A 16,664-nucleotide genomic window follows, 5' to 3' on the forward strand; every position below is an offset into this window, starting at 1 on the left:
GGCTAAGTCTCGCTGGCAACAATGTTTTACACTGCACAGATCGCAACAGTGCCGCTAGTAGTCTACACTTTGTGTTTGATGGTAGAATGGGATATACAGATTACAACACTCGTGGTTTTTTATATGGCTTGTATTTCAGTCAAGACCCAGCGGGAATATCAATCGAGAGCCACTCGCCAGAGGCTCGTGTCTCCCGATGATATTCATCCGCTGGGTCTTGACTAAAATACAAGCCATATAAAAAACCACTCGTGTTGTAACCTATACATATATATATACATATCCCATGACCTCCCTTCTTTGTCTCTGTTACTTCAGTATGGGTATATATGTTGTATTTTTACAGCTCAATAAATACATCATGGACTCCAAAAAATATATGATAGTGCAGATTCCGATTTGGGCAAAGAACTACGTTCCTCCCGACCTTTGACCTCGCGCCGAACAATGTGACACATTTGTATGTTCCAAAATCGTATCGCACGGCTTAGAAAACCATATCAGTTGCACGCAAACATGAATCTCGGAACTGATCTGATGTATGGGATGCAATAAACAAACGTTTCTTTCATTATGAAAGCAATGCAGGTCGAAAAAAACGAACATTCAGCTTACAAGATACACAGATGCTAGCGAACGATCGAACCTCTGTTTGCTATCCGTGTGTCGACAAGCATCGCTACCATAGGAATAATCCCAAAAAGAATATGCAACACAACAGAAAGAAAATGTGTTCCCTCAATACTGTTTCGAACGTTTTCTCCGTGTCCCTGTCTACTGCAGACCGGTTTACAAGAACAAAAACCAAAACAAAACAATGTCTCCCTTGCACCCGGACAGCACACAGATAAAAACTAGAGTTTAAGCTGGCGCAACCTTAATCCAATCAGAAATATGCTTAAAGGTAGATTGTAATACACTCTTAATTGCTTTGCTGCTAAAGAGTTCTATCCGCAGTTTTATTAACCCGTGCATAACACTAGTTTGAACAGTCGAACACCACTGATCATAATGCGAATGGTTGCGAACCAAAACAAAAAAACGAGTACCCTCCCTTGCATCGTACCAGACGACTGGTTTATCTACCGAGACGCGTCCTTTGGCTTCGCTTCGTTATCACGTATTTGCGAGCAAGTCTACTCTTTTGCCTGGCTCTGCAGTAAGTCCACATTGGCGATGAAGGTATCTAAGAACTTAACATGTGTGTATTTTTCCGTAATCCAGTCATATTCTTTCAAAATGCAATCAAGCGGCGGTGACAGACTTGGGTCCTGTTTTCCCCACACCCATACCAGTTTAGGTTCATGCAAACACACTCGCAAAACAGTTTATCACGTAGATACATTTCAAATAGGGAGCAAATGGTTAAATCTACATATGTGTTCCCTAAAATTTGCTTCTCTGTCAATAAGACTAATTGTATAATAATACGTTCGAAAAAAACAACGTGGAATCGATTCTGAATCGAGTCGAGTAAGCCAAATGGGGGCCAAACCGGTTTCCCCGTTCCGCCGACCTGAAACGCAAAAGAATTGTGCGCTTCAACTAAATGGATTTCTATACGACTTCATTACTTTCTTGCAACTTATGAACCTTTACTTAAAGCTTTTAAACGGTCTGAAAGTAGTGTTACCGCGTACTTATAGATGCACTCATTCGTTTTATTTTTTCAGCGACGGTCACTTAGTTTAAGGTTGCAAAAAGGCCAAGTCTCGCTGAAAACACTGTTTCACACTCCACAGATCGCAACAGTGCCGCTAGTAGTCTACACTTTGTGTTTGATGGTAGAATGGGATATACAGATTACAACACTCGTGTTTTTTTTTATATGGCTTGTATTTCAGTCAAGACCCAGCGGGAATATCAATCGAGAGCCACTCGCCAGAGGCTCGTGTCTCCCGATGATATTCATCCGCTGGGTCTTGACTGAAATACAAGCCATATAAAAAACCACTCGTGTTGTAACCTCCATGTGAGTGAGTCCCTTTGATATTCCCGCTGGGTCTTGACTGAAATACAAGCCATATAAAAAATCACGAGTGTTGTAACATGTATATCCCATGGGCACACCAAAGACAACGTGGAACACAACTTATAGCACTGTAGTTGTCTGTGGTGTGTAAAATAGGTGAGCCAGCGAGGTGTGTTCCTTTTCACAACCCCATGCTGAAACCACGTCGCTAAAGAAATGAAGTGCAAACAAGTGCATCCGTAAATTTGTGTTAAATCTACATTCAAACCACTGTTCGATTTGCTTTCGAATGCATTTCAGTTTCAATATAGTAAAGAAAGCACACACAATGAAAGTTTTCATTGAATCAAATCAATATGACGCTTATATCGCGCATATTCCGTGGGTACAGTTCTAGGCGCTCTGCAGGGATGCCGTGTGAGATGAAATTTTATACGGCCAGTAGATTGCAGCCATTTCGGCGCATATTTACCTTTCACGGCCTATTATTCCAAGTCACACGGGTATAGGTAGACAATTATTAACTGTGTCTAAGCAATTTTGCCAGGAAAGACCCTTTTGTCAATCGTGGGATCTTTAACGTGCACACCCAAAGACAGTTTCGATTTAGGTTCGAAGTCGGTCCAAGGTCACAGCAGGCTACGGTCGGCAAAACCGGTTTGGCTGACTCGGATCCGAATTCTAGTTTAATTTTTGTGTTGTAGTGTAGAATTATTTAAAGAAACTAACATTTTACTGAATACATTTCTTTAGATCTAACCAGTCATTTCATGTACGTGAAATATCTCTTTAATTTGTCCGATCGTGCTTGCGTAGTGTCAATTCTGTCTAAAACGGCATCATGGCCGCTCCTTGAAACTGCGTGTTGAATGCCGTTTAGACTGACTTTACTCCAAGATAAACGCAGTGAATCTTTGCTTGTTGAACACACAGAGAGACACGAACACACACAGACACCCACCCGTACGCAAACACACACACACACGCGCGTGTGTGCGAGTGAATTGCTTAGGTTGGATGTCAAATTAAAAAGGTCTGAAACAACTCATTTGATTTTGATGGTAGTCTCAGTATTCTGGCTGCAGATCTAAAGTCTAATCAAGCTTCAAGGTAATCGGTCAGTGATAATAGGGTCGGCCCGCTATTGCGCGGGGCCGCTATTGCGCGGGTCCGCTATTGCGCGACCTTAGAAGAAGCGGAATAGTTGCCAATGTGACGGGGCCTACCGTGCACTCCCCAGAACCTGGGGAGGGGGAGGGGCGTAGTGGAGGCAGTGGATGGGGTAAGAAGTAGCTTTCTCCTTGCAAATAAAACTCTTTAACATGAAATAAATGTGTTTACATTTTCAGGCGACAAACAACCACTTCATCCAGCTGAAACACCTGGTAGGTTTGTACTGTGTGCCTGCTTAGTGCATTATTATCTCCTGTTCAACGCATTTGACACACACACACACATTCACGCACGCACGCACGCACGCACGCACACACACATACGCACGAACACAGACACACACAGACACACACACACAGACACACACACATACACACAGACACACACACACACACATTGAGCACACACACACACACAGACTTACACGCAAGCACGCATGCATGCAAACATTCATTCTCGCATGAACATATGACAGTATGTTTATTAACTTAACAAATGTCTGCATATTTCCAAGGATCGGTCTACAGCAACATGACACCACTATCGATGAGTCCACTACAAGGCGAGGGAACTGTCTATGAAAACTACGCTTTTAACAAGGATGAAGTTGACGGGAATGAAACGGTACGCTCAATACTTGCTTATCTGAAATCTGCTCATACAGGGGCTTGAAATGGGGATTATAATGTACTTCCAATGGCATGTCTTGCTTTGCTGCGTTTATTGTAAAAGCAATGTACTTACTCCCTGAGAGGATATACCATGGAAACAAGGTCATGCAAACACGCAGCAGTAACAAATTAGGAATTCAATAAATCACCCCTACGTCTCTTGCGATTTATATTCGAGGCAATATTTGATTAGCGAAACAAGTATTCAGTTTGTAAACTTCAAAGCTAACATTCGATGCCAATTATGGACAACATTTTCAATAATTCGAATTGAATGTTGTTGTCCCTACACTGCCGCCATAACGTTTTTGCATACATGAAGTCAGCACATTTTTCTTCTTAAGAAGCCAATGAAAAATAAAAGTAATGGGTGTTCATCTGAAAGGATTTACGAGCAGGTTTGATAAACATTATAACAGCCAACTTGCACAATAGCTCTCCCGTGAGAAAGATAAGGAAGGTTCACTTCCCTGCGGGCACATTTTTTGCTCTCAAGAGTTATCGTTCCTTCCATTCACTACAATCACTGATTTAAACAATGGCCACCGAACAGCAGAATTTTCATGCGATTGCAAGTACCAAAGTTGCAAAAATACCTCAAACAAAGAAAAATACAATATTCAGGATACAAGAAACCAAAGCTGATAAAATTATTGAACAGACAACGGAGTACCGGGATGGCACGTCATTTTGACGTCGAAGAAAATTCAGCCATCGCTTCACAAGTACTGGTGTTCTCTGGCTTGTGTTTAAAAAAAAAAACTCGATCGCCTCTCCTTTGTGTCCGGGTCATGAACGAACTTTAGGATTATTCTTGCACAGTGCAAATTCACCATTTTCAAGGCGAAGTGTCTGCACTGAAACGCAACGTCTCACAGAGCTATCAAAACATGCCCGCAGTTTGAGGCAGATCTCGCAAGACCACGCAAGGTATTGCAGATTTATCGCACGACTTCGCGGCGCTGGCCGATAGGGCAAGTCACCTATTGTCCTGTTGTTTTGGGGAGAATTGTTTTCAAAATATAACTTAATTCTCAAGGAACATTGCGCAGTGTATACACTATGTTTGTAAGATTAAATTCTAGCTGAATTTAAAGTGAGGCTTACTTCTTTTGAAATGTGCTCTATTTTTCTCACTTTAAATAACCATGTTATTGTTTAGAGTAAGTTGGACACATTTGCTTGTTAATTTAAGGTTGACATAATTTACGAGTTTAAGAGCAGCAACGGTGTAATTTAAGCACACTATATGTTGAATCTCAAATTAATGAGCCAAAGATCACTGAGATCTGTGACGCAACGGGAGTAAGCACTCTAAATACATGCTATACATCTACGAAAAGAGTAAGTGAAAGTTACATAGAACGAATCTCCTGGCACATGAGCAAATAACAAGTCGCGTAAGGCGAAAATACAATATTTAGTCAAGTAGCTGTCGAACTCACAGAATGAAACTGAACGCAATGCCATTTTACTCGCAGCATCGTCAGGCCACCGCTCATGGCAAAGGCAGTGAAATTGACAAGAAGAGCGGGGTAGTAGTTGCGCTAAGAAGGATAGCACGCTTTTCTGTACCTCTCTTTGTTTTAACTTTCTGAGCGTGTTTTTAATCCAAACATATCATATCTATATGTTTTTGGAATCAGGAACCGACAAGGAATAAGATGAAAGTGTTTTTAAATTGATTTCGACAATTTAATTTTGATAATAATTTTTATATATTTAATTTTCAGAGCTTGTTTTTAATCCGAATATAACATATTTATATGTTTTTGGAATCAGCAAATGATGGAAAATAAGATAAACGTAAATTTGGATCGTTTTATAAATTTTTATTTTTTTTTACAATTTTCCGATTTTTAATGACCAAAGTCATTAATTAATTTTTAAGCCACCACGCTGAAATGCAATACCGAAGTTCGGGCTTCGTCGAAGATTACTTGACCAAAATTTGAACCAATTTGGTTGAAAAATGAGGGCGTGACAGTGCCGCCTCAACTTTCACGAAAAGCCGGATATGACGTCATCAAAGACATTTATCAAAAAAATGAAAAAAACGTTCGGGGATTTCATACCCAGGAACTCTCATGTCAAATTTCATAAAGATCGGTCCAGTAGTTTAGTCTGAATCGCTCTACACACACACACACACGCACACACACACACACGCACACACGCACACACACACACACGCACGCACGCACATACACCACGACCCTCGTTTCGATTCCCCCTCGATGTTAAAATATTTAGTCAAAACTTGACTAAATATAAAAACATATAAATGTTCAAGCGTCTTTCATTCTGTTTTATATGATGTGATGTATATTACAAACATTTCAGGACAAGAACAGAGCCGAAGAGCAGTCTGAAATGGTGAACCCTGACGGACTTGTGTACACGACTATTGCCTTTTCAACCGACCAACAGAGAAAGGCAAAACGACCACCCCCAGAGCGAGAAACTACTGAGTACGCCGGCATTGACTTTATGAAACTTGCAGCCAAATGAAAGTTGCATGTGGAATACTAATAGTCTTCAAACTACAGGTTTTTCATGTTGATGATGGTAAAGGACATGTTGAATATACTGAATACTTTAAATACGAAAACAACGAAAATCTTTCGAGATCCAATGTCATGTTGTAAAGTACAAAGCATATGTTATGATATATTTTACAGGGAACAAAATTACAATTGTAACCAAACCTCCAATCTTGGAGATTTTTTTTTTCTCCAACACTATCGGAGTTTTGTTTCTTTTTATATTTAGTCAAGTTTTGACTAAATATTTTAACATCGAGGGGGAATCGAAACGAGGGTCGTGGTGTATGTGCGTGTGTCTGTGTGTCTGTGTGTGTGTGTAGAGCGATTCAGACTAAACTACTGGACCGATCTTTATGAAATTTGACATGAGAGTTCCTGGGTATGAAATCCCCGAACGTTTTTTTCATTTTTTTGATAAATGTCTTTGATGACGTCATATCCGGCTTTTCGTGAAAGTTGAGGCGGCACTGTCACGCCCTCATTTTTCAACCAAATTGGTTCAAATTTTGGTCAAGTAATGTTCGACGAAGCCCGAACTTCGGTATTGCATTTCAGCTTGGTGGCTTAAAAATTAATTAATGACTTTGGTCATTAAAAATCTGAAAATTGTAAAAAAAAATAAAAATTTATAAAACGATCCAAATTTACGTTTATCTTATTCTCCATCATTTGCTGATTCCAAAAACATATAAATATGTTATATTCGGATTAAAAACAAGCTCTGAAAATTAAATATATAAAAATTATTATCAAATTTTTATTTTCGAAATCAATTTAAAAACACTTTCATCTTTTTCCTTGTTGGTTCCTGATTCCAAAAACATATAGATTTAATATGTTTGGATTAAAAACACGCTCAGAAAGTTAAAACGAAGAGAGGTACAGAAAAGCGTGCTATCCTTCTCAGCGCAACGAATACCCCGCTCTTCTTGTCAATTCCACGGGCACTGCTTTTGCCACGGGCGGTGGAGTGACGATGCTACGAGTATACGGTCTTGCTGCGTTGCGTTGCGTTCAGTTTCATTCTGTGAGTTCGACAGCTACTTGACTAAATATTGTATTTTCGCCTTACGCGACTTGTTATATTTAGTCAAGTTTTGACTAAATAATTTAACGTAGAGGGGGGAATCGAGACGAGGGTCGTGGTGTATGTGTGTGTGTGTGTGTGTGTGTGTCTGTCTCTGTGTGTGTGTAGAGCGATTCAGACTAAACTACTGGACCGATCTTTATGACATTTGACATGAGAGTTCCTGGGTATGAAATCCCCGAACGTTTTTTTCATTTTTTTGATAAATGTCTTTGATGACGTCATATCCGGCTTTTCGTGAAAGTTGAGGCGGCACTGTCACGCCCTCATTTTTCAAATAAATTGGTTGACATTTTGGTCACGTAATCTTCGACGAAGATCGGGGTTCGGTATTGTATTTCAGCTTGGTGGCTTAAAAATTAATTAATGACTTTGGTCATTAAAAATCTGAAAATTGTAAAAAATAAATAAAAATTTATAAAACGATCCAAATTTACGTTTATCTTATTCTCCATCATTTGCTGATTCCAAAAACATATAAATATGTTATATTCGGATTAAAAACAAGCTCTGAAAATTAAATATATAAAAATTATTATCAAAATTAAATTGTCCAAATCAATTTAAAAACACTTTCATCTTATTCCTTGTCGGTTCCTGATTCCAAAAACATATAGATATGATATGTTTGGATTAAAAACACGCTCAGAAAGTTAAAACAAAGAGAGGTACAGAAAAGCGTGCTATCCTTCTTAGCGCAACTGCTACCCCGCTCTTCTTGTCAAGTTCACTGCCTTTGCCATGAGCGGTGGACTGACGATGCTACGAGTATACGGTCTTGCTGAAAAATGGCAGCTACTTGACTAAATATTGTATTTTCGCCTTACGCGACTTGTTACATTTAGTCACGTTTTGACTAAATGTTTTAACATAGAGGGGGAATCGAGACGAGGGTCGTGGTGTATGTGTGTGTGTGTGTGTCTGTCTGTGTGTGTGTGTGTGTGTGTGTGTGTGTGTGTGTGTGTGTGTGTGTGTGTGTGTGTGTGTGTGTGCGTGTGTGTGTGTAGAGCTATTCAGACTAAACTACTGGACCGATCTTTATGAAATGTTACATGAGAGTTTCTGGGTAGGATATCCCCAGATGATTTTTTCTTTTTTTGGATAAATGTCTTTGATGACGTCATATCCGGCTTTTTGTAAAAGTTGAGGCGGCACTGTCACACCCTCATTTTTCAATCAAATTGATTGAAATTTTGGCCAAGCAATCTTCGACAAAGGCCGGACTTTGGTATTGCATTTCAGCTTGGAGGCTTAAAAATTAATTAATGACTTTGGTCATTAAAAATCTGAAAATTGTAATTAAAATTATATTTTTATAAAACGATCCAAAACTACGTTCATCTTATTCTTCATCATTTTCTGATTCCAAAAACATATAAATATGTTATATTTGGATTAAAAACAAGCTCTGAAAATTAAAAATATAAAACTTATGATTAAAATTAAATTTCCGATATCGATTTAAAAACAATTCCACCTTATTTCTTGTCGGTTCCTGATTCCAAAAACATACAGATATGATATGTTTGGATTAAAAACACGTTCAGAAAGTTCAAACGAAGAGAGGTGCAGTAAAGCGTGCTATGCAGCACAGCGAAACCACTACCGCGCTAAACAGGCTCGTCAGTTTCACTGCGTTTTGCACGAGCGGCGGACTACGGTCATTGTTAAGAAATGCAGTGCGTTCTTTTTCATTCTGTGAGTTCCACAGCTTGACTAAATGTAGTATTTTCGCCTTACGCGACTTGTTTACATTTTAGTCAAGTTTTTGTAAAGTGTGTAAAGTGATTCCGAGAAAACTACTGGACCGATCTTCATGAAACTTCACATGAGAGTTCCTGAGTATAATATCACGAGACGCTTTTTTCATTTGTTTGATAAATGTCTTTGATGACGTCATGTCCGGCGTTTTGTGAAAGTTGAGGCAGCACTGTAACGCTTTCATTTTTCAACTAAATTGGTTGAAATAGTGGTCAAGTAATCTTCGAAAAAGCCCGGACTTTGGTATAGCATTTCAGCTTGGCGGCTTCAAAATTAATTAATGAGTTTGTTCATTAAATTTGTCATTAAAATCGAATTTTCGCAAACAGATTTAAAATTGATTTCATTGTATTCCTCGTCTTCTCCTGAATTCACAAATATATAGATATGGCATGTTTACTCTAAAAATGTGATCGGAATTAACTTATGTTTTTCCAAGCACACCAAATATGACATTACTGAATGATCTTGTCCCGCAAGTATATGTTGTTCTTTGAGTGTTTTTTTAAATTTTATTTACCTTGCTTCCTTTTATAATAGTGTGCCCGTCAAAAATATATCAACATGTATTTAAGGTAATGAACCTAATTAACTTAATTTGTTTGCTTGTGAGTTTGCCTATTTGTCATAGTTTTCTCGTTTGTCTTTTTCATTGAGGTTTTACAGGCTGACAAAGAAAGAAAGAAAGACAGGCTGACAAATGTTGTGCCTCCAAATTCCTCTGCAAATTCTTAGCTTCAGCAGTTTTCTCTTTGCAATCCTCTTTACATTTGTCCTGGCCTTGTCTCCCTCTGTCTCTCACTTGCTCACTCTCTGAACGTGTCCGTTGTAATTGTTCTTGTTCTTTTTACATCATTTTAGTCAAGTTTTGACTAAATGTTTTAACGTAGAGGGGGGAATCGAGACGAGGGTCGTGGTGTATGTGTGTGTGTGTCTGTGCGTGTGTGTGTGTAGAGCGATTCAGAGAAAACTACTGGACCGATCTTCATGAAACTTGACATTAGAGATCCTGAGTATGGTATCTCCAGACGTTTTTTCACTGTTTTGATAAATGTCTTTGATGACGTCATATCCGGCTTTTCATGAAAGTTGAGGCGGCACTGTCACGCTCTCATTTTTCAACCAAATTGGTTGAAATTTTGGTCAAGTAATCTTTGACGACGCCCGGACTTTGTATTGCATTTCAGCTTGGAGGCTTAAAAATTAATTAATGAGTTTGCTCATTAAAGTTGTCATTAAAATCGATTTTTCGCAAAAAGATTTAAAACTAATTGCATCGTATTCTTCATCACATTCTGAATCTAAAAATATATACATATGTCATGTTTACTCTTAAAATGTGATCAAAATTAACGAAAGTAGATTAATTAGTCTCACGATTAAAATGTGACAAATCGATCCAAAAATGATTTAACCTTTATCCTTTATCCTTTCCTGATTCAAAAAGACATATAGATATGATATGTTGTATTCAAAACAAGCTCAGACAGTTAACAAGAATACAGAAAAGCGCGCTTTCCTGCTTAGCACAATACGCTACCGCGCTAATCTGGCGTGTCAATTTCACTGCATTTTGCACGTGGGAGGTAAGCGATTTCCTTCTTGCGGGGATTGACGAAGCTGTACTGTCTTGGTGAAAAAATGCAGTGCGTTCAGTTTCATTCCGTGAGTTCGACAGCTTGACTAAATGTAGTAATTACGCGACTTGTTTACATTTAGTCAAGTTTTGACAACATAATTTAACATAGACGGGGAATCGAGACGACTATGTGTGTGTGTGTGTGTGTGTGTGTGTGTAGAGCGATTCAGAGAAAACTACTCGACCGATAGTCGTGAAATCTCACATGAGAGTTCGTGGGTATGATATCCCCAAACCGGTTTTTCATTTTTTCGATAAATGTCTTTGATGACGTCATATCTGGCTTTTTGTGAAAGTTGAGGCAGCACTGTCATGCCCTAATTTTTCATCCAAATTGGTTGAAATGTTGCAGTTGGTCAAGTAATTTTTGACAAAGCCGGGACTTTAGTATTGCATTTCAGCTTGAAGGCTTACAAACTAGTTAATAAGTTACTCATTAAAATTGTCATTAAAATCACATTAAGATTGCATCGTATTCCTCAATTTCTCTTGAATTCAAACATATAACCATGATGTTATGTTTACTCTAAAAAAAATGTCCTTAGAATTACAGAAAATAGGTTACGTAGGCCTAAGTACTGCGTTTGCACGCTACGCGGGGACGAGCGTGACCCAACTCAGTCTTTGGGTGTGGTTAGTCGATACTATCTTAAATATCGTCTCGGCGATGACTGTTTGTTTACGTGTGTTAATCTGTTACTTTAATGCCAACAGCTTGACTAAACGTTTTTATATCGCTCCACGCGACTTGTTTTAATCTTATTTCTTTATTGACCCATTGCTGGCAAAACCTAGTCCCTTCCTCCCAGAGTCGCGCTACCCAGGTCTGCGCGTACTTGGGTGAAATCAGCCACCTTCACTAAATGGCAGAATGACCGATATCTTTTACGTGCCACAGTGGCGAAACAGGGGTGGAACATGGATACCGTCTCTGAGTCTGCACATAAGATTCACCCATGTCCGTCCTGTCTCGGATTCACACCGGTGACCCTGGGATCACAAGTCCAGTGCTCTACCAACAGAGCTATGGGGCCCCTTTATGTCGGTTGCACTGTTGATCAGAACAGTATTACGGAACAAAACTTACACAGATGGCCAATAGAAGAGTCAGTCAGACTAGCAGATCTAACAAACAAGTCGCCTGAAGCAAATTAATAAATTTAGTTAATAGGTCGAACGCATTTCACAAAGATGATAGCTTTGCCGATATTCCCTCCAAAGCGCACTGTTCCGCTTATCGTGTGAAGTGACAAGCCCTTTTCATTACCATTACAGTGCGCCATATGGCTTTTGATTCTAGGTGACCGTCTAAATGTTATAAGTTCAGGCAGGGACGCTTTTTGTTTATCACAATATACAATAACAAGATAAAGTAAACATTGGAACTAACAATATCAGCGTGACTTATTCTGAAGAATGACACTTCCAATGCTGTCATATACTACACTCTTTATCTAAAAAATACAAAAAAGCCAGTTTTGTCGGTGGGCGCTTTACAGAACGGCAAGACACCAACCACCCTCTGCGTTTGCGATGCCGACCCACTCACTTCAAAATGTCATTGTCAAAGTTCTGACGATTTAAGTGAAATTGAGTCACTTACTTTACATTAAATATATCTTTACGTCATTTTCTTTCTCTCTCGCGTCGTTTCAAAATCTGTCCCTCTCAGTCGAGATATCGAAGCAACTGAAACGCATGTTCAACATGGTTTACCTTGTGAGATTGTTGTGTGAACGCATGTGAATATTCATTACATCAGTTGAGTGACTGACCCAGGTCACGAGAATGTTTGACTGACAGGAATGATTAGATAGGAGCGATACACTTCCCATTGCGGCTGTTCTGACTAATTTGCGGGGTCGCTTCAAAACACACACACACACACACACACACACACACACACACACACACAACATCACCTTATCTTGATTTCCAGTCAGCCGTTACACTTGTGATCAAAATTGACCACATTTACAAAAGAAAAATTGGAAGCCGCCTTCTGTACGGCATGATCAAAACCCCAATGTCCAAGAAACATACCTTATATATTTGTGTTATACCTTACCTAACCGCAGAAAAACGTGCTTTTGAAATGATCTAGTTCGAAGTGACGGTTTCGGAAAGTAGTTTGGTCATTTGTCAGAGCTGATTGAAAGCGTTGTGTCTTGTTAATTGTAGCGGACGGAAGTGACTTTGCATTATGGGTATTCAATTTAGTTACGCATTTTGTCTTTGGATCGGTACGAAACGACTTTCTTAAGACGCAACCAAAAATGCCAAACCATTTATCCACATACATTTCTTGTTTTTCCCATCGAAATTAGTTTATGTATATGTTGAATCAGTTTGCTTTTTTTCTTCTTCTGTTTTTGATATTCTTTTCTTCGTGTACCCCCGTGGGGTGTACAGAGCGAGAGAGTGAGAGAGAGAGAGAGAGAGAGAGAGAGAGAGAGAGAGAGAGAGAGAGAGAGAGAGAGAGAGAGAGAGCGAGAGAACTCGAACTCGTAAACTATATTACAGAAGGATATTAGCATTAGTTCCATATGGTCCTTTCTTACAGCTAGTCCCTACTCCATATACACATAGAAAGAAGAATAAAAAGTACACACACACACACACACACACACACACACACACACACACACACACACACACACTTGAATACAAACAAACAAACGTCATCAACGTGAATCCCAAGGCAAAAAAAGAGCATTCAACAACAAAACCCTAAACGGCAATGTAGAAACAAACATGCACCACCCCCCCCCCCCCCCCCCAAAACAAAAAAAATAAAAAAAATAAAGACAGAACATGAATGAATACAACGGCACACCATTTCAGAAATAGATGATACGTATTTGTAAAATAATGTCAGTGGAACTCAATAATATGCGGAAAAGTTTTAAAAATGTGTTTTTTTGTGGAAGCATACGGTACACTCTCTCATTCAAGCATCCACACACACACTCGCACAAAAGCGAGAGAGAGAGAGAATAAATGTGTTGTTGTTTGTTTGTTTGTTTGTTTGTTTATTTGTTGCTTAACGTCCAGCCGACTACGCAGAGCCATATCAGGACGAGGAAGGGGGTGATGAAGGGGGCCACTTGTCAAGCGATTCCTGTTTACAAATGCACTAACCCATTACTTGTGTCCCAGCAGGCTTTAGTAAAACTAAATTAATACCTACTGGAAGATTACCAGTTTCCAGTATGTTAAAATAGGCTTAACCTATCTACTGCTGGACTTACATCAGAACACTAACAGATTAAACTATACATGAATCGCGAGACAAGCGGCAAGAGAAGAGATTTTTGGAAAAAATACAGGTGAATGAGCAAGAAGGCAGAAAAAAGAAAAGAATTCATGAAGAAAAAGAGAGCATGACAGGAAAGAGGAACTAAAAATCCACCTAACAGCAAACTAGAAAGCTCCTGCGGTTCCAAAAACAGTAGGGGCCTTTAATTTCATAACCGCAGTGCCCCACTGCGGGAATGTGTTGTTGTGCAGTGGTGAATTAGGGACAGTCTCTCGTTTCCAATACGTTATTATAGAGCTGTATTTATCAGATATGCTTTTATGAAACATGCAATTATAAATAAATGTATAGAACTGCATGCAATTGCTTGTGAATATCAAAGTGATGTAATATTGTTATTCTTTGATTTATTTGTTGGCAGCCATGATAAAGTGTATGTTTTTGTGTTGTGTGGGAGTTAATTATGAAAACTGTGATGAAATGTAATTAGACGTAGCCTAATGTATATCCTTATATGAGTCCACAAACATGTTAAAGTCAAAAGAAGATTAGATCCAAAACTGAGATGATGTGCAAAATGACAAAAGAAAAACGTTTGTTTCGATGAAGTATCAATGAATAAGTTGTAGAGAGCAACACAGGAATAAAGCGACCATGCTGAAAATAACACTACATGTTTATTGTGCAAATTTAAAAAAACGTGTCAAAACTTCTTTTGAACACCATGCTTTCCTGAATATTAATCAGGTCACTTCCGAATCGCACTTACAGATATATTGCGCGTGTATCAAGTAACTTTTACATTCATGCGTAGAAAAAAAAAGCAATACCCAAATGGTACATTAGCGCCTCGACTTTGATCGATCCTGGAGACGCCTGTTCAGGGAGAATTGCAAGTGAACATACATTTTGTTTCAATTGTTTGTTTCACAGCTGTGATAAAGAGTTAAATATGGATTTCTTTTATATTTTGTTATTTGCATGGATGAACGTTATTTAATTGATTATAGATTGCCATGCTGTTTATGTTTATCGGCAAGCGTTGATGATGTCCCTTTTCATTTGCAGATCTTCTTCAACATGAAAATGTTTAGCAATCTCGTGGACCAACACACTTTTGCTTCTTTTTAATTCAGAAACTAATATTTTAAAGTTTTGACTTCTGCAAGTGACTAATTGACTAGTTTACTTGTTTGTTTATTTTCTATAAACGAGTGTAATGGTGTATGACTAAGTTGTCTTGATGCTTAACGTGTACATATGCTTATCATGTTTTAATGTACCCGTTCCTCTAATCACAAGCTTTCATAGGAGGCCTTGGACATCTCCCCTCTCTTTCACTCAAGTTTCAAGTTTTTATTTGTCCATAACCCCTGGGGGCATTTTGAACAATAAATACAATCAATACAATCATGATATATGCTAATATAATAAATAAATAAAAATTAAAAAGATTATGAAAAACTGTTACAGATTCTATTAATAAAGTTCAAAATATTCTTTAGCAATTTCTTTTTGTTAGTAGCAAACAACTTTTTAAATTTAAGTGCATTAGGTTTTTTCCAATAGTAAGGTGGTAACAACTCAGCTCTTTCTTCTTTGAAAAAATCACAGACAAATAAATAATGGAATTCATCACCTATGTCTTGTGATACACATTTGGTGCAAGTTCTCTCTCTCTCTCTCTCTCTCTCTCTCTCTCTCTCTCTCTCTCTCTCTCTCTCTCTCTCTCTCTCTCTCTCTCGCTCTCGCTCTCGCTCTCGCTCTCTTTGTGTCTCTGTCCTTCTCTCTCTCTCTCGCTCTGTATCTCTTTGTCTCTGTCTCTCTGTCTCTCTGTGTATCTCTCTCGCTCGCTCTCTCTCTCTCCGGCTCTCTCTGTTTCTCGCTCTCTCTGTGTCTCTGTCCTCTCTCTCTCTCTCTGTCTCTTCGTCTCTGTCTCTCTTTGTCTCTCTGTGTGTCTCTCTCTCTCTTTCTACCTCTCTCTCTCTCTCTCTCTCTCTCTCTCTCTCTTTGTCTTTATGTATTTATTAACTTTACACACACACAAACTCCCCCCAAAAGCATTAATTCCCGTGTCATTTCACTCCAACTTTCTATGCAATTCAAGGCGGTCCTTATCACTACCTGAATCATTAGGAATGTCATAACACACGCAACACACAAGCCACCTAAACACAAAAACTTCATCTGAAAAGACAATTGATTTGATTTTCTCCTCAGTTTCAAAAGTTGCCAATATTGTCTTCGTGATTTTGACGTTGATTTTGTAATTGTGACCTTGGTAATACCTTTATGTAAGCCACGGTCACGTGATGCCTGTCAAAAAAGGGTTCACCTAGAAGGTGTGCCATATAGTCAAGTGGACTGCTGTAATGTCCAAAAGGTTGGAGTGAAATGACAAAGGAAATAGGAATTTTGTTTGGGGTGCCACATGTGTCCCAAAGATGTTTTCACAACGTTTACTAAAGGTTGAAAGCAAACTAACAGTGGATGCAAAGTTGTTACTTTTGATCCGCTAAGTCTTTGGCGTTATGCTAGTTCTATGATTGATATATT

At 38.8% G+C, this 16,664-nt stretch overlaps 1 protein-coding gene across 1 annotated transcript in view; it reads left to right on the forward strand.

The window, feature by feature from the left end:
* Nucleotides 1-7,713, forward strand: part of LOC138955990 (uncharacterized) — a 16,036-nt gene extending 8,323 nt beyond the window's left edge. The window contains exons 3-5 of the mRNA XM_070327472.1: nucleotides 3,322-3,357; nucleotides 3,660-3,769; nucleotides 6,160-7,713. Coding sequence (XP_070183573.1) covers nucleotides 3,322-3,357; nucleotides 3,660-3,769; nucleotides 6,160-6,327 — 314 coding nt within the window. The 3' untranslated portion in view covers nucleotides 6,328-7,713. The remainder of the gene's footprint in view (nucleotides 1-3,321; nucleotides 3,358-3,659; nucleotides 3,770-6,159) is intronic.
* The last annotated feature ends 8,951 nt before the right edge of the window (nucleotides 7,714-16,664 follow it).

The sequence above is a fragment of the Littorina saxatilis genome, unplaced genomic scaffold, assembly GCF_037325665.1.
Source record: "Littorina saxatilis isolate snail1 unplaced genomic scaffold, US_GU_Lsax_2.0 scaffold_144, whole genome shotgun sequence".
Taxonomy (NCBI): domain Eukaryota; kingdom Metazoa; phylum Mollusca; class Gastropoda; order Littorinimorpha; family Littorinidae; genus Littorina; species Littorina saxatilis.